The sequence below is a fragment of the Tachyglossus aculeatus genome, chromosome 4, assembly GCF_015852505.1.
Source record: "Tachyglossus aculeatus isolate mTacAcu1 chromosome 4, mTacAcu1.pri, whole genome shotgun sequence".
NCBI classification, from domain to species: Eukaryota; Metazoa; Chordata; class Mammalia; order Monotremata; family Tachyglossidae; genus Tachyglossus; species Tachyglossus aculeatus.
In genome coordinates this window covers 94,810,772-94,830,260 of record NC_052069.1, presented here as the reverse complement: position 1 = coordinate 94,830,260, position 19,489 = coordinate 94,810,772, and the positions used below count along the sequence as shown (strand labels likewise).

At 41.5% G+C, this 19,489-nt stretch overlaps 1 protein-coding gene across 1 annotated transcript in view; it reads right to left on the bottom strand.

The window, feature by feature from the left end:
- Positions 1-19,489, bottom strand: part of MMP16 (matrix metallopeptidase 16) — a 153,427-nt gene that overhangs the window by 62,814 nt on the left and 71,124 nt on the right. Inside the window, exons 6-7 of the mRNA XM_038745646.1 lie at positions 5,793-5,954; positions 3,651-3,862 (exon numbers count right to left, since the gene is read on the bottom strand). Coding sequence (XP_038601574.1) covers positions 3,651-3,862; positions 5,793-5,954 — 374 coding nt within the window. The remainder of the gene's footprint in view (positions 1-3,650; positions 3,863-5,792; positions 5,955-19,489) is intronic.

Here is a 19,489-nt window from a genome sequence, read left to right as displayed (position 1 = left end):
ACAGTTATTGCACTGTCAATTGAAGCTTAACAATTAATAGAGATGAGAAAGAAAATCAACTGCTGCATTCATTTCTCCTTGTAAGCAGCTCTGAAAGGAGAACAGGAATAACACAAATTAGTATTGCAGGACATTCTGAGAAATAACAAATCTAATTCATCAGCTTGAAGAAAATCATTGATTTTTCTTGAAAACTCTGCTGTCCTTGTGAATATTATATTAGATAGTAACTTATTTTCTAACAAATGAAATGCCGGGCATTGTGTAAAATAAATTATGCTAAATCTATATTTGAAAGTTCAGCTTTCGGTAGGTAGGACATTTCATATGTGGGACCACATTTCATTATTTATCGACCTATATCAACAATGACTGAGAAAGCATATTCTGTTGTTCCTCAGATGAATGTTTGGATGGCATCACCATGAAGCCAATATTTTAATATTGTGTGTAATGTCAACATAGAAAAATTGATTTTTCCCTAACCTTTCTGTGTTGTTCACACAGACTGATATAGCCCTTCTTTTCTAAAGATGAATAAACCAGCATGTGATGTGAGGTATCGATCCAAATCTATGGCATTTCCTTTGGAAAAGACTGACAAGAGGTTTGATTTTTATAAGACTGAATGTCTTTATTGATGCCTCCTTCTAGCCAGAAGAATATTTCAACATATAATGAGTTTCCTCCAAAATAGTAATGAACCTAACCCAAACATCTCCAAGATAAATTTAGATTGCTTTGCTATCTGCACAATTAACATTATTTTTTTTTTTCAGGAGTGAAACAGAGAAACAAGCAGGGAAGAGAAGCTCTAAACTCTAGAACTTGGTGTCAAAAACTAAGACTCATTTATAGGGCTAGGATTGATAATATTATGGGCTAGTTTTCTTGCAAATTGTACAATAAATGACTAGAAAAGTGCCAAATTTATGTTAAATAAGGCACTCAATCAGTTCTGTCCCTCCTACCTTACTTCACTGATCTCTCACTGCAACCCAAGCAGTCCATTTCACTTCTAGAATGCCAATCTACCCACTGTAATTTAATCTCATCTATCTCTCCACAGACTCCTCACCCACATTCTTCTTCTGGCCTGGACTTCCTCCCTGTTTGATATCCAACAGTCCAACTCTACACGGCTTCAAAACCCTCTTAGAGTCATAATGTTTCCAAGTGACTTTCCCTCATTAAGCCCTCATTTTCCATTTCTGCCCTCTCCTCTGTGTCACCTATGTACTTGGCTATTTACCTCTTGAGAAGCAGAATGACTCAGTGGAAAGAGCAATCCCAACTCCACCAATTGTCAGCTGTGTGACTTTGGGTAAGTCACTTAACTTCTCTGTGCCTCAGTTACCTCATATGTTAAATGGGGATTAAGACTGTGAGCCCCCAGTGGGACAACCTGATCACCTTCTAACCTCCCAAGTGCTTAGAACAGTGCTTGGCACATAGTAAGCACTTAATAAATGCCATTATTATCATTAAGCATTTTGATACTCCAGCCCCACAGCACTTATGAATAATAACAGTAATTGTGGTTTTGTTAAGGACTTACTATATGTCAGGCACAGAACTAAATGCTGAGGTAGATACAAGGTAGTTGGGTTGGATATAGTCCCTGTCCCACACTGGGCTCACAGTCTTTATCTCCATTTTGAAGATGAAGTAACTGAGGCCCAGAGAAGTGAAGTGACTTGACTAAGATCACGCAGCAAACAAATGACAATGCTTAGATTAGAACTCAGGACCTTATGACTCCCAGGCCCATGCTGTATTCACTAGGCCATGCTGCTTCCTATTTATCTATCAAGCAGAAAGTCTTCTCTATTGGCTTCAAAGCTCTCCATCACCTTGCCCCCTCATACCTCACTTCACTTCTCGCCTTCTACAGCCCAGCCTGCACACTCCACTCCTCTGATGCTAGTCCTCTCACTGTGCCTCATTCTTGCTTGGACGTGTCCTACCCCTGGCCTGGAATGCCCTTCCTCCTCAAATCTGCCAAACAATCATACTTCCCCCCTTCAAAGCCCTACTGAAGGCTCACCTCCTCCAGGAGGCCTTCCCAGACTAAAGCCCCTTTTTCCTCACCTTCCCTTCCCCCTCATTGCCCTAACTCCCTTTGCTCTCCTCCCCCTGCTCCACAGCACTTGTGCATATATGAACATACCTATTATTCTATTTACTTATATTAATGCCTATTTGGTTTGATGTGAATATATATATATAATTCTATTTATTTATATTGATGCTATTGATGCCTGTTTACTTGTTTTAATGTCTGTCTCCTTCCTTCTAGACTGTGAGCCCATTGTAGGCAGGGATTTTCTCTCTTTGTTGCTGAATTGTACTTTTCAAGGGCTTAGTACAGTGTTCTGCACACAGTAAGTGCTCAATAAATATGGTTGAATGAATGAATGAATTTGTGCGCATATCCTTACACTCTACAATTTCCCTTATGTGTAATTTATTTTAATATCTATCTCCCCCAGTGCACTGTCAGCTCTTTGTTGGCAGGAATCATGTCAACCAATTATATTGTACTGTACTTTCCCAAAGTGCTTAGTACAATTCTCAGCCCATGGTAAGCACAAAATAAATACCATTGATAGATCGATCCAAAGCAACTGAGAAAGGAGATGATCGGAAACCAACTACAATCCTATAGCTACTTTTCGACAAGTTTAGACCTAAATGAATCTGTAATACAACATGTAGCTGTTTCACCTTTAGTATCATGATTTATACACAACATTTTCCAATAATAAATGCATTGACTTAAAAGATACTGGTGACAACCTATTACTGTAGATGTCACCAACAACAAACTTGACAATAGAGCCTAGGAACTCTGGGTCCCATATTGACCATTTCAACTACAAAGGATGCCTAGGTGAATTTCACTGTCGGTGGCATCTTCTTTGAGTCCAAAGACAACCATACAAAGGAGTCACTGCCTTTTCCAATTGCTTTTCTTCATTAAGATCATCCCTCTGATGCCTGATTTAGTTTAAGCTCTGGATCTTTCCAGCTCTATTAAACCTAACTCTCTAGAGCCTTATTTTAGCCTCCACTTCTCTGTTTGAATGAGATATGGATGAACTTGAATTTTAAACAAAATGACATTTAGTAGAAAAAAATCTAAAATAAAAACCAAATTATGTCTTGTAGAGCAGACTTTAACTTATTAAGGAACCAACCACAGAAGCCACGAAATAACGGTGAACCTCCTCTGTAAATGACGAGTCTAATTGCAAAGTTAAATTCCAGGGTTCTCAAAGAGATGTGCAAACCAAAGATAAAATGACTGCAGAGTGGCTAAGCGCCCAACAAAATCATCCCTATTAGTTCCTATTCATGACTTGAATTAGGCTTTTTTTATCTGTGGCTAACATGCTGCATTCATTTACCCTTAAATTCATAGGCATTACAGCATTCACTGACATGAATGCATTCCCAAAATAGACCATTTCTGCAATCTTTCGCTCAACATTTAAGCCACTCATGTGCTTGCTTTTTAGACTTTTTTTGGAACCTCCTAAATTAAAAGTCTGGGAAAGTGGAGTTATAATGAATGGAACCTTATTTTCTAAAACAGCAATGCCGACACGATCAAACGGTAAAATGAAAAAAAAATCCCAGCTCCCTACCTTGAAAACAAACATTTCCCGGCGAAGAATAGCCAGGGTGTTGAAGTTCCCATCGCAGATGTTGGGTTTGGCTCCAGGATAGGATGGCTTGCCGGTGGGTGGCCGGGGAGGCTTGGGCCTGTCATTCTTCCGGGGGTCCACGGGAGGAAGGGACCGATGTGGGGGCACTGTTGGTAAAGGCCTGGTTGGTGGAGGGATCTTATCAGGTGGACCTTGTGAAAACAGGAGGGCAGTGTTTAGCTTGCTCAAAACTGGAACAATACTGGAAAATATGTGCTGGAGAATACATCATTCATCAGCGAGAAGTACTGGTGACTTGATCTCACAAGTCTTCTAGATCATCATAAAGCTGAGTTTGGAACTGGGGCAAAGCAATCCTTCCTCCATCATTCCTTATGACATTTTAATGGAGTGAATCCTGTTGGTCATGTGACCAAATCCCCTGAGAAGCTGATTTCAAATTTCTGGGACCTACTGTTGGTGAGGATGCAAATTAGAAGTGGGAGTGTTTGATGACCCAAAGATTTTGACACCTATCTCCTGAAAAGAGTTCAGTAACTTTCTTGACTTTCATTGTGCCTGTCTGATGGAGTTATTTTTGATAAATTGCTTGCTTACTGCTTTCATTTGAATATTGAATCTAAATTGCCTATTGATTAAAACACAGGTGGCAAAATATTAATTTGCAAGGGGTCTCTAAATCAAACTAAAGTTTGTGAATGTAATTTCCCAGTGATGTTAATCATTACTTCCCAAGGAAGTGGGATTTACTAAAACTCAAGCACACAGCTGTTAACACTTGGCATTTTGCAAATAAGAGATATACTATATTGGAGACCTACCTAAGTCACAGTATTTCTCAGAGCATGAAAGTCCTTTCACTTAAGTACTTTAGAAAAAAAATAAATCAGTCTCAATGCATTTCTTGAATGACCCATTCTATGTATGGTACTACAACTTAATACCTCATTTATCACAAAGATATCTAGCATCTAAAACACGTGATCTCTTTTTCTGGACCAAGCTGTCTGATTTTTTTAACAGCTCAGATATCAGGGTGCAAGACTTCCACCCCATTTTAATAGTGATTGAATAGTTAACACCAAGGCATTTAGAAAGTAAAACTAATGAATGCAAAATAAATTAGTTAATTCGAAACTATGTTTTTGAAAATGCAAATGAAATTCACTGGTCCCTGAGGATTAACATGTAGATAGCACAGATCTGTCTTTGCACTGTAAGACTGAAAGCATATCCCATTAATTTAAACAAACGGCTTCATCAAGTGTAAATTAGAGGTGCCAAGCGCTTTACAATTTTATTTGAAATAAATGTCTTCATAAAGGTCAACGTTTATACTGTGGGAATAATGGTTACCTTAAAATTGAAGCATAATCTTTCTCTTTCTTTCTAGTTAATTGCTTACATCTACTGAATCCCCATAAATTCTGGCTTTGTTTAGTGTGTAGGGGATTTTTTTTTGTTATAAGTTTTATAATGGCCCCTCAGGCCTACTGTGTTCATTCTCCATTTCCCCTCCTCCCCCACTTAGTTCAAAGTGTTAAATTGGTAATTTAAGGCATTTATGATCAATTTGTTACATTCATCTCACAAAGGAAATTTTGGTGTCACAAATAATAATAATGATGGCATTTGCTAAGTGCTTACTGTGTGCACAGCATTGTCCTAAGCGCTGGAAAGTTATGTGCCAAGGAAGGTGTGTACGTTGAAACCCCTAAACAGAGTTAAACATTTGGGTAGTGTGAGCAGGTATCTCAAATTTGTTTGGCCCCAGCTAACGTGTCTTAAACAGCTAGAATTCTCTACCTCAATGCAAATATTCAAGATTAGCATCTCGAATCCAGGCTTCAACATAAACTGTGAGAGGCATAACACAGAACAGGGGGATGTCCCTGGAATTTTCCCACAGTTATATTACTTGTTAAAGCATTTGGGAAGGTGGCGAACAGAGCCTGAATTGAAAAAAATATTTTGCCAACAGGCCAGATACTTTTTGTGTTTCTCCCTGACATGTAGAGTACCCATTTGGAGGGGAGAGAAATTAGTGTGTGGGTTCGGGGAGGGGGTTTAAGTCCCCATGTGGCTGTAATGAAAGAGAAGTTTGATAGAGCAGTGACTTACCATATATCTTCTGGATGCCCTGCAAATCGTCATTGGGTAATTTGAAATTGTCAGTTTCCATGTACTGGTAAAATGGAGCCATGATGGCTGTGGGGTCGTTAGAATGCTCCAACCCTAGAGCATGTCCCAGCTCATGAACTGCGACTAGAAATAGGTCATTTCCTGCGTGAACAAAAACAGAAAGAAATTATATTCAGTTTGACACAGAAATCCAAAAGAGATCTTTAGGCTCACACAGGGCAATGAGGAGATCTGAAATTGAATTCAGTTTCATTCATATTAGCTAGCCACAGCTAATCTGTAGGAAGTACTGTTTTGAAGGGTTTTTTTTTCAAATCAACAACAAAAAGATATAATTTTGTAAGGGAACAGGCTCTTTGGTTCACCAGTTGACAATTTCATGCCAAGTGTGTAAAAAAGTGTTTTAAAAGCTCAGATATGCAGAATTATCAATCATTATTAGTTACTGCATACATTCTCTGTGCCAAGTAGTTTTCTAAAAGCTTGGTAGAGTGAAACAAGAGTTAGCAGACATAATCCTACCTCAAAGATCTTGTAATCTAGTGGGAGAAACAGAATCTAAAAGAAATTAAGATAGGCAGAAACAATAGAGTATAAAAGATGTATACACTGTTTTGTTGTCGGTCTCCCCCTTCTAGACTGTGAACCCACTGTTGGGTAGGGACCATCTCTATAGGTTGCCAACTTGTACTTCCCAAGAGCTTAGTACAGTGCTCTGCACACAGTAAGCACTCAATAAATACGATTGAATGAATGATTGAACTGGCACATTGTGGTGCATGGGGGTGGGTAGTTCGTTTATTCATTCATTTCAGTCATATTTATTAAGTGCTTACTGTATGGAGAGCTCTGTAGTAAGCACTTGGGAGAGTACAATATAACAATAAACAGACACATTCCCTGCCCATAATGGGTCTAGAGGGGGAAACAAGACATTAATATAAGTAAATAAATTACAGATAGTATATGTGGGGCTGTGGGATAATACTGCAGGTCTGGAAGGAGGGATGAATAAAGGGAGCAAGTCAGGGTGACACAGAAGGGAGTGGGAGAATTGGAGGGCTTAGTCAGGAAAGTCCTCTTGGAGATGAATCTTCAGTAAGGCTTTGAAAGTGGGGAGAGTAATTAATTTTCTGTTGGATTTGAGGAGGTAGGGTATTCCAGGCCAGAGACAGGATACGAGGAGGGATCAGCAAGAAGTTAGCTGAAGTGGAAGTGCTGAAGTTATATTAGGGTAGGAAACTGGTAGGGTAGGGTAATGAGAGATAAATTGGGGAAGGACTCCTGGAATAGACGGGATTTCAGAAGGGCCCTGAAGACTGTAGACAGGAAATTTTGGAAAAAGGTTGATCAATCAATCAATCAATCATATTTATTGAGTGCTTACTGTGTGCAGAGCACTGTACTAAGCGCTTGGGAAGTACAAGTTGGCAACATATAGAGACGGTTCCTACGCAACGGTGGGCTCACAGTCTAGAAGGGGGAGCAGTAGTCAAGGCAGCGAACGGCAAATCATTGGAGGCAGTATGGATGGAGATGAAGAAGATGGTTATAGAAATGTTGTGAAGGAAGAACCGACAGGATTTAGTGAGATGGAATAATGTGGGCAGGGAATGGGTCTACTGACTCTATTGCATTGTGTTCGCCCAAGCACTTAGTACTGTGCTCTGTAAGAAATAAGCACTCAATAAATATAAGTGATTGTTTGAAAGGGAGAGATAAATCAAGGATAATGTCATAGTTGAGGGCTCTAGAAATGAAAATAAGAGGAAGGGAGAGGACCAGGAGAAGGATGGTGATGTCTGGAGGTGTCTTCTGACAGACAATTAACAAAACAGTTCCATCATCTGTAAAATGGGGATTAAGACTGTGAGCCCCACGTGAGACAAACTGACCACTTTGTATCCCCCCAGAGTTTAGAACAGTGCTTTGCACATACTAAGCGCTTAACAAACACCATAAAAAAAAAGCCTAGTTCAGCATAGGAGCTATTGAGAGTGCAATGGAATCAAGGAACTAAGGAATCCCATACAACCACAAAGAAGTGAAAAGAGACAAGCAGTACACCCATGGAACTGAGCAAGGGACAAAGAAGAAGAGTCAGGGGATTGAATCAAAGCAGGAAGCCCTGCAGAAAGATTTCCCTGAGCATGTGACTGAACTCACAAGGAAAAAGGTGCTCACTCACAGAATACGTTTTCAGTGCTCACTGTATCCTTTTATACTAATGAGGTATGAAACAGAGGTGCTAATTGTCTAAAGTGCCTTCAATTGGATTACTGGAATGTCTGGGCTGCCTATTAACCATCCCCCACCCAATGGAAGGGATTTTTTTACAACCTGCTAATGAGCATCATCCTCTGACTGAATCACCTGCAATAGCAATCCAACTATGGGCAATTTCCATTATTAATATATACATGTCTGCTCCAGTTTACCAAATAATGATAATAATTATGCTATTTGTAAGTGCTTACTATGTGTCAGGCACTCTACTAAATGCTGGGGTGGATACAGGTTTATCTGATTGCTCACAGTCTCAATCCTCATTTTACAGATGAGACAGCTGAGGCTCAAAGAAGTGAAGTGTCTTGCTCAAGGTAACACAGCAGAAAAGTGGATGAGCCGGAATTAGAACTCATGACCTTCTGACACCCAGGCCCATGCTCTTTCCACTAGGCTGAGCTTGGGGGAGCCTGATGGGCAAGGAAGAGGTAGAAAGCCTAGGGAGGATGATAGCCCATAGTCTTTGAAACTATCCTCTTCTTTTTCTACAGTGCTTCCAGCTGGGTTGTCTTTCATGACTAGAGGGTGAATTTCATTAAGTGAAGTGATGTATTGCTGCAATTATCTTAAAGAGTTAATGCACAGATACAATCAGGGAGTAGCATAAATGCTGGTAGACTCAAACCCTAAATAAACCTTGTAAAATGTCAATAAATTTCAAATGTGTGAGGCTGGGGCAAATGCCCACTCTGACAGGAGAACAGTTCCCCTGGAGTTGGGGACTTTGAAACTCAGGTCATATCATCTGGAAAGAATCGAAGATGGGTGGAGAAAGGGCAGGAAAGAGTATTTAAGGATATTTCAGTTACGCTCTTTAATTTTCAAAAATGGCCATGGAGGATTCTGCCTCTGCTGGTAAATTAATTTACTCCCCAGGGGTCAAAAGTTGGGTGGTAGGCAGGGGAACAGAGAGAAAAACTTTGATCCCAGAAGAGCACAGTCCTTTGTTTCTCTTTATACCCCTCCCCATAAAGTGAAATGTCTGAATTAAATCACTCATCTGTGATTGTTTAGAAAATAGTCCAATCATAGTTGCCATGATTTGTGTTTAATCACTTTCTTCTTGCTTAATTCTAGTGGTCTTATATTTGTAGACTGCCTTAATTATATAGGAAACAGCCTTCTTTTGATTATGTCTTTCATATCTCCCTGAAGCAGGAGTCAGTCAATCATCTGTTTTTTGTTGAGTTCCCACTCTGTGCTGAGTAGCGTCCTGAACCCTGAAGAGGATGACTGCAAACTGAATCATCCTACTTGATCAGAATGAATTAAAGTAGTTCATTTTTTTCAGATCTCTTCATGTTTTAACTGTCCACCACTCTCATGCCTAAACTTGATTTATATTTTAAGCAATCTTTCACTTCTACAAATAGAATTGTTCCTACATTGTGATAAAATGGTGGAAAAAAAATAGCAGAAAAAGATGTCTTCGATAAGCCTTATTTTAATCCTAAATATTGAGAACATAGGGTGGAGTATAGGAAACAAAAATTAAGAGTTCTTTTAGCATTGAGTTTTCCATTGGATTTTAAGCTTTTAATCAGTTAAGGCAATAAATGACTCCTGGCAACAGCTGTCTTTCATATAGTACTCAGAGGGCTCAACATTCCCCTTATTTTATTAAACTGTCAATTGATCAGCCTTAAGCAGAGTTGACTTTGTAATTTAACAAATATAAAATTAAAAGCATTCCCCAACACACATCAACTTAACTAAATAGCTAAAATGATTGGGCTCCTATATGAAACTCAGTGACTGCTTTGTCTTCTTATCGTGAGAAAGCTGGGAAATGAAGTGACTTGCCCAAGGTTATCCAGTACATAAGCGGAAGAGCTGTGATTAGAACACAGGTCCCCTGAATCCCAGGCTCATGCTTTATCCACCAGGCTCCTTCCTGCTCCTCTTTTGAGTGCCCTCAGAAGTAGAGCAGGAGTGAAAGATGGGGAGGAGGGTCAGTGCTTCCCCTTCAGCCACTACTGCTGCTGGAGTTACTGCTTCAATTGTCACCATCACTTTCCCTGTCCCCACAGTGTAGGTGAGGATGTTAATAGATGTAGGAAAGCCAGAACTCCACCTCTAGTGGCAGGCTTTGGCTGATTGCTCAATTCACCGAATGGATAAGGAACTTGGTCCCTAATTGATACGTTGGTTGACCTCGGGCAAATCATTGGACTTCAGTTTTCTCCTTCTCATGTACATTTGCTTGGAAGAGTTTAATTTGGATTTCTCCAGACACGGTTTATTTTCTGTTTCCGGGGTTCCTATCAAGACAATTTTCAGATTCTTTGGCAAGGGGTCTGTGATCCTGACTGATCAGGATAGGACAGACTAAAAAGCCAGTGAGTGGGTACTTGACTTGGTCACTCATGATGGCCAGTCATTTTTGAGGTATGACTCTGGGATGCTGGCAGGCAGGAAGATTTGGATTATGGCTTTTGTTTCAAAGTGGATGCTCAGGCCTCTGGCTGCCTCTCAGGGAATTTTCTTAAGTGGTACATTAAGTGCTGCCTCCGGACTTTTCTACCAGATTTCCATGGTGTCCTCCTTCCCTTCCTTTCACACTCCTTTGCCAAAATTCGCTAAGTTTTTTTGAGTTGGAGATCTGGGAGGGGTGGTGGAATTCCATAATCATGGAAATTGTCTTGCCTCATTGAGAGTGTCACCCAAACTACACTGTGGGGGTGAGGGCAGCATGATCTAGTGAAAAGTGCACAGGTGTTGGAGTCAGAAGGGCCTGGCTTCTAATCCTGGCTCCACCACATGTCTGCTGTGTGACCCTGGGCAAGTCACTTCACTTCTCTGTGCCTCAGTTACCTCATCTGTAAAATGGGGATAAGGACTGTGAACCCCATGTGGGACATGGACTGTTTCCAACCTGAATAGTTTGTATCTACCCCAGTGATTAGTACAGTGCCTGGCACATAGTAAGTGCTTAACAAATATCACTTACAAAAAATAGAGGAGAAGTGAGGAGTGGGGGCTGGAGCGAATGGATTGAGGGGATGGGTCTCTGGAGGGGAGGCTTGAGGTGTGCAGAAGTGGAAGAGAAAAAATTATCTCCTCTCCCTCTCTGGAGCTGGCACCTCCTGCAAATGCATCCTGCTCTCTCCAATTGCCTGCTGGAAGATTTATAACTCACTCACTAGTTTGTAAAGTCATTGATAAATCAAATCAATTAATAAATCAATAGCATTTAATGAGAGCTTACTGGATGCAGAGAATTGCACTAATTGCTTGGAAAAGTGCACTGGGGATGGGGATAATAAAAAGTGGTAGGGAGTATGAAATCAAGTACTTAGGTAACTTGGAAGGGAGAATAGAAAGGGGAGGTGAGGATTTGAAAGGGAAGGCTTCCCAGAGAAGATATGATTTTAATAGGCTTTGACAATAGGGAGAGTGGTGGTCTGTCAAAGATTAAGGGGCAGGAGTTCCACGCAAGAGAGAGGATGTCAGCAAGGGGTCTATGGTGAGAGAGGAGGTGCAGGAAGAAAAAAACAAAGTACATTGGCTGATTTGTCTGTGCTTCTAAAAGAGCCTAAGAGTCTGGATGAGAGAGGAGGGAGAGATAGAGAGAGAGAGACTTTCTGTAAAATCAAAATCAGTATCCTTCCCCATCCCTGCCACACTCTTGCCCTTCCACTGGGTGCAGAAACTAAAATGGCATCCTATCCAGGTCCTCAGGATTTGTGACTGTTCAGTGGCAATGCTGCCCAAGAGGAGGACAGAGAGTCTGTTTGAGAAGGGATGGGAACTGGGCTCCTGTAACATCCTGCCCTCCATCTTCCCATTTCCTTGGGGGTTGTGCCTGTACTACTGCTGTGTCACCTGGGAGGGAGTAGAGGAGGGGAGGGGTGTTGGGAGTGGGTAGGTGGAGGGGGACAAAGAGGCCTCTGTGGGAGGAGGAAGAAAGGAGGAGGAGCAGGGAATTACCAGATGTCCCACCTCTCTCTTCCCTGGTGTTGTCAATAATAATAACAACAATAATAATCATAATGGTACTTACTAAGTGCTTACTATGTGCCAAACATTGTTCTAAGCACTGGGGTAGATACAAGTTAATCAGGTCGGACACAGTCCCTGTTGCACACGGGGTTTGAGACTGTAAGCTCACAGTCTCAAACCCCATTTTACAAAGCCCTTCAAGGCCCTACTGAGAGCTCACCTCCTCCAGGAGGCCTTCCCAGACTGAGCCCCCTCCTTCCCCTCCCCCTCTCTCCCCCATTCCCCCCTCCCCATCCCCCCCGCCTTACCTCCTTCCCCTCCCCACAGCAACTGTATGTAAGTATATATGTTTGTATGTATTTATTGCTCTATTTTTTTTGTTTGTACATATTTATTCTATTTATTTTATTTTGTTAATATGTTTTGTTTTGTTCTCTGTCTCCCCCTTTTAGACTGTGAGCCCACTGTTGGGTAGGGACCGTCTCTATATGTTGCCAACTTGTACTTCCCAAGCGCTTAGTACAGTGCTCTGCACACAGTAAGCACTCAGTAAATACGATTGAATGAATGAAAGATGAGGTAACTGAGGCCAAGAAAAATAAGTGACTTTCCTGTCACAGAGCAGCCAAATGGCAGAGCCAGGATTAGAATCCATGAACTTCTGATTCCAGGCCCATGCTCTAACCACTACACCATACTGCCTCTCTAGGTCACTAGGTCAGCGACTAAGTAGTCAGTCCATTAGATCATATTTATTGAACACTTATTGTGTATGGAGCACTGTCTAAAGTGCTTGAGAGAGTACAATATAACAACAGACATATAACGAGCTCACAGTCTCGGGAGACAGACGTTAATATAAATAAACAAATTATAGAGATTTACATAAGTGCTGTGGGTCTGGGAGGGGGGAATGAATGAAGGGAGCAAGTCAAGAAGATGCAGAAGGGAGTGGAAGACGAGGAAAGGAGGGCTTAGTCAAGGAAAGGCCTCTTGGCGGAGTTGTGCCTTCAATAAGGCTTTGAAAGCAGAGAGAGTAATTGTCTGTCAGATATGAGGAGGGAGGGCATTCCAGGCCTGAGACAGGACATGGGAAAGAGGTTGGTGGTGAGATAGATGAGATCAAGGTACAGTGAGAAGGTTGGCATTAGAGGAGCAAAGTGTGTGGGCTGGGTAGGGGAGTAGTGAGGTGAGGTAGGAGGGGGCAAGGTGACTGAGTGCTTTAAAGCTAATGATGAGTTTCTGTTTGATGCGGAGGTGGATGGACAACCACTGGAGTTTCTTGAGTCATGGGGAAATGTAATTTAAACCACTTAGACAGTGGAGGAGGTGCTGAGGAACTGCATCTGGAGGAGCTTCGCCTGTTAAAAGGGCTTAAGCTTAAAATGGTGTTAATTCTTTGAGGAATCCACTAATACCTCCCATAGCCCCCACCATGCCTCCCTCAGTCTGTGAGTCCATGTGGAATAGGGTCTGTGTCTGAATCGACTGAATTCCTTCCACTGCAGTGCCTAATACAGTGTTTGGTACATCGTAAGAGCTTAACAAGTACCACAATTATTACTTTATTACTATTGTTAGGAGATGTTAGGAGCAATTATTCAGATTCTTGAGATTTTTGCATTTTTGTCTGCTTCCCAAACTTAGGAAGAACATATTCTTCTCTCTGCAAAGCCATATTAATAATAGTAATGATGATGGTATTTGTTAAGCGCTTACTATGTGTCAAGCACTGTTCCATTGTCCCACGTGGGGCTCACAGTCTTAATCCCCATTTTACAGATGAGGTAACTGAGACATAGAGAAGTTAATTGACTTGCCTAAAGTCCCACAACTGACAAGTGGCGCAACAGGATTAGAACCCATGACCTCTGACTCCCAAGCCCGTGCTCTTTCCACTAAGCCACGCTGCTTCTCTATTATTAAAAGCTAACCTCCTCCAAGAGTCCTTCCCTGACTAAGCCCTAATTTCTTCCTCTCCCACTCTCTTCTGCACCACCCTTGTACTAGGATTTGCACCCTTTATTCACCCTTTCTAAAGCCCCACAGCATTTATGTAGATATCTGTAATTTAATTTATATGTCTGTCTCCCCTTTTAGACTGCAAGCTCAATGCAGGCAGGGAGCATGTCTACCAACTTTGTTATACTGTACTCTCCCAAGAGCTTTTAGTACAGTGTTCTGCACACAATAAGGCACTCAATAAATATAATAGATGTATTGATAGTCTACAACTAGGTTTCTGCTAAATCTGAGATGTGGTCTCAGAATCTGCACTTTCACTATCTGCAGACTGATGAGTGGCCCACACTGACATCTTAAACTCTTGCTAAAGCAAAGAAAACAAACCCTGATATGGCTCTCCACAGGAAACGCATAGGCCTAACTGACCAATAATGTTTAACCCATCTCCCATCTACTCATTATATTTGCTATAAAATCACTGAGGTTTTTCAAGGCATGTGTTTTTTCCTTGTAAATTAGATACTCTTTCCTCGAGTAAGAAAGTGAAGTTGTGGAACAAAATTAATAGGACCAGAATGTCAGCTCATGCCCTGCTAGGTGCGCCATAGAACTTTCAATCAGAAAGACTGGTAAAAGGCCTCTAAAGTAATTACCCATTTTTGGTGTGATTGGCAATAATGTAATTAAACATCACTTGCAGCTTTGCAACAGCTCTAAGTCTATGAGTTCTTATATAAATCACCAGCCTCAGAATTTGAATTCTACTGTGCTCTGAAAGTGAGGCACAACATGAGTTCAGGCAATAAAATGCTTCTGACCACTCTTCTGACCACTTGTACATATCTATTCTATTTATTTTATTTTGTTCGTATGTTTGGTTTTGTTCTCTGTCTCCCCCTTCTAGACTGTGAGCCCGCTGTTGGGTAGGGACTGTCTCTATGTGTTGCCGACTTGTACTTCCCAAGCGCTTAGTACAGTGCTGTGCACACAGTAAGTGCTCAATAAATACGATTGATTGATTGATTCTATAAGTGAAAACACAAATTGTCCCTAAATATCAAGCTGTATTAAAATTATTCATAGAATAGATATAAACATGATTCAGAAGGTATCATGATAGAGGAGAGACAGTGAAAGAGAGAAGGAATGGATCATAATATTAGAAGACAACACCACTCAATGGTCATTAGTACACTTACTATGTGCAGAGCCCTGTAGCAAGTTGTAGGAGTAATGCAATAGAGTAAGTAGACATGATCCTAGTAAGAGCCTGTCTATGTGCAAAAGTATGACCAAAATGATGTTTGAACAATCATCATTGTTCAATTGATGGCATTGTTTGGCATTGAACAATGCCAGATCTACATGTAAAGACTGTCCTTGGCTGAGGTAATCACAGAGGATGCTGAGGACCAAATTAATAAATTATATGTAAACAAATCATTTGGAACAGATGGCATTCCCCCAGAGTTCTGAAGGATCTTGGCAGGGAATTAGCAAAATTCCTAGAAAGAATGGGCGACCTTTTACTACCAATGACTACTGCATTGGAAAACTGGCAGAATTCCAACATATATATCATTTATAAAAAGGGTTCCAAAGGTGAGCCTGGCAACTACAGACTGCTGAGTTTTGCTTCTCCATTGACAATCTGTTGAAGCATTAATTAAGTTTGGGATCGCTAAACACTTCGAAAAACACAGCCTGTTGGGTAATAAGCAACACGATCTCAGTAGGAGGAAATCCTATGTACTGATCTACTGGAGCACCTTGAAGGAATTTGTAAGATTCCCCAACCAAACCTTCTTTAAAAAACTGAGAAATCATGGTACTGAGGGGAAAGTTTTGCCATTGATAAAAATCTGGCTAAAATATAGGGAGATAAGAAGAAAAGGATATGGGTAAATGACCTATTTTCTGGAGAGTAAGAGTGAAAAGAAGACTTCTCCAGGCTTTAGAGTAGCTTGAACTAAAAGTTTCACAGAAATGATCTGTTAGAAGGAATTAAAACAGTTCAATGATGCATGGAGTTATAAGAAAAATCTTCCCCACAACCCACTCACTCTCTTCTCACCCTCCAACAACACAGCATTCAAAAATTCTCCCATTATGCCTGCGTTTTTGTTGTCTTCTCAATCGTTCCCAGTCTTCCCTTTTTGGTGCCTGTCCCTCCTTCCGACCCAGTTTGTTCAGGGGGTGCTCCTTAAGAACCTCATGGGCTAGGACCTGGGCCAATACAATACTCTTACATCTCCTTAAACTGCTAGAGTTCCCTGAAAATGTCAGGGCTTTACAACAGCTACAACAGCAGCAGCAACAGCAGCAGCCATTGGTCTTCTTTCTGAACATTTGGTCTGCCCTTCTGGTCCTGCAGGACTGATTTCCCTCGTCCAATGGCCAACTGTGGTACAGCAATTTTTCCTCCCTATCTGCTCTTTAGATCTGACACAGACATTGTGATAATAAACATATGCTATCAGCTATACTACCCAATTGACACCCAAGCCAACCTGGAGCCAAATGGCACCTTTGTGAGAATCTGGACAGTCCAATCTCAATTCTTTATTGGTCAGATTTTTAACTATATGGGAAGCAGCATGGCCTAGTGGACAGAGAATGGGCCTGGGAGTCAGAAGGACTGGTGGTCTAATCCCAGCTCTGCCACTTGTCTGCAGTGTGACCTTGGGTGAGACACTTCATTTCTCTGTGTCTCAGTTACCTCATCTGTAAAATGGGGATTAAGACTGTGAATCCCATGTGTGACAGGCACTGGGTCCCACCTGAGTACCTTGTATCTAGCCCAGAGCTTGGTATGGTGTCTGGCACAAAGTACATAACAAATACCATGGTTATTATTATTATTTTCATTTTCAACTTCTCCTTCTGAGGACAGTCTTCAGGTAGAGATTTTTGAGGCTCTATTGCTCTCTTCTAAATATTTTGATGCACATTTTAGAGCGATATGTGGGGTGCAACCACGTGAACTTTTAGGAGGACTATTTCTAGGCAGTGGAGCTTAAGGATGTTATGGCTTCTAATAACCTATTCTATTCTGGCTGGGTTTATACCACCTCCAATTCAGAGGCTGGAGGTAGGCAGACTGCAGACTGCATCATACTACTTCTCCCAAACGTTTGCTCCCTGCACAACCTTTATGTTGTACACTCCCCACCTACCTGATCTAGCTTGGGAATTTCTATTTTAAAATCTGTACTTTGGACATCTGTACTATAAAGTTTTGATTACTAAACTTGTTGAGCGTTATGGGAGTCTCTCAAGGCTATGGTCCGGGTCCCCTTCTATTCTCCATCTACTCCCACTCCCTTGGAAAACTCATTCGGTCCCATGGCTTCAACTACACATATGATTCCCAAATCTCCCCCTCTAGCTCTGATCTCTCTCCTTCTCTATATTCCACATTTCCTCCTGTCTTCAGGACATCTCTACTTGGATATCCTGTGACACCTCAAACTTAATATGTCCAAAATAAAATGCCTTATCTTCTCATGAAAACTCTGTCTTTCTGCCTGCCAACTTTCTCATCACTGTAGACAACACCACTATCTTCGCTGTGTCACAAGCCCAAGGTGAGATAGTCAATGTCAGCCAAATAATTTCAGTTCTGCCTTCAAAACATCACTAAAACCCACTTTTTCATCTCCACTATACTTGCTACTATGCTCATCCAAGGACTTATCATATCCTGTCTTGACTACTGCATCAGTTTCCTCTCTGACCTCCCTGCCTCCAGTCTCTTATCATTCCAGGTCTTACTTCATTGCTGCGTGGATAATTTTTCTAAAAAAAGTTCAGTCCACATCTGCCCTTTCCTAAAGAACCTTCAGTGGTTTCCCATCTACCTCTGCACCTTTAAAGTACCTAATCAGCTCTCCCACCAGCCCCAACAAATCTCACAATGTTGACAGAATAGCTCTTCCTTCCTGCTGTAGTAAATCTATAATTTATTAATTTATAAGAGTCTGTTAGGTAGCTCTATATAGGCCATCATGACCTAGGTCATTCACTCGATCCTGGAGTTTTAGAAAACCTTAAGGAATTGTGGCTGAAAAGACTGAGTTAAAACTCATTCAGTAATTTCCATATGGAGAAAGAAATGGTGAACATTTAATAAATGTCACACTATTTCTCTTTCAAAGAGGAACAGTTTACCCTCTTAGGAAATGTGGCAATTTAACTTTATTTTAAAAGACTGATATTAATTTTGCTGATACTCTGAGGGCAAATTTATGAAGCATCTATAAAATTTATACACACAGTCAATATGAAAGCCAAGCTAGCTCTCTGCCTCCCTTCAAAGCCCTACTGAGAGCTCACCTCCTCCAGGAGGCCTTCCCAGAATGAGCCCCCTTTTTCCTCTCCTCCTCCCCATCCCCCCACCCTTCCTCCTTCCCCTCCCCACAGCACTTCTATATATTTGTACAGATTTATTACTCTATTTTACTTGTACATATTTACTATTCTATTTATTTTGTTAATGATGTGCATATAGCCATAATTCTATTTGTTGTGACGATTTTGACAACTGTCTTACGTGTTTTGTGTTTTCCTCTCCATCCAAACTGCTACCCTGCTCATTCAAGCTCTCATCCTATCCCGTCTGGACTACTGCACTAGCCTTCTCTCTGATCTCCCATCCTCGTGTCTCTCTCCACTTCAATCCATACTTCATGCTGCTGCCCGGATTATCTTTGTCCAGAAACGCTCTGGACATATTACTCACCTCCTCAAAAACCTCCAATGGCTACCGATCAATCTGCGCATCAGGCAGAAACTCCTCACCCTGGGCTTCAAGGCTGTCCATCACTTCGCCCCCTCCTACCTCACCTCCCTTCTCTCCTTCTACTGCCCAGCCCACACCCTCCGCTCCTCCACCACTAATCTCCTCACTGTACCTCGCTCTCGCCTGTCCCGCCATCGACCCCCAACCCACGTCATCCCCCGGGCCTGGAATGCCCTCCCTCTGCCCATCCGCCAAGCTAGCTCTCTTCCTCCCTTCAAGGCCCTGCTGAGAGCTCACCTCCTCCAGGAGGCCTTCCCAGACTGAGCCCCTTCTTTCTTCTCCCCCTCGTCCCCCTCTCCATCCCCCCGTCTTACCTCCTTCCCTTCCCCACAGCACCTGTACATATGTATATATGGTTGTACATATTTATTACTCTATTTATTTATTTATTTATTTATTTTACTTGTACATTTCTATCCTACTTATTTTATTTTGTTGGTATGTTTGGTTCTGTTCTCTGTCTCCCCCTTTTAGACTGTGAGCCCACTGTTGGGTAGGGACTGTCTCTATGTGATGCCAATTTGTACTTCCCAAGCGCTTAGTACAGTGCTCTGCACATAGTAAGCGCTCAATAAATACGATTGATTGATTGATTGATTGATTTTGTTTTGTTGCCTGTCTTCCCCTTCTAGACTGATAGCCCATTGTTGGGTAGGGACTGTCTCTATATGTTGCCGACTTG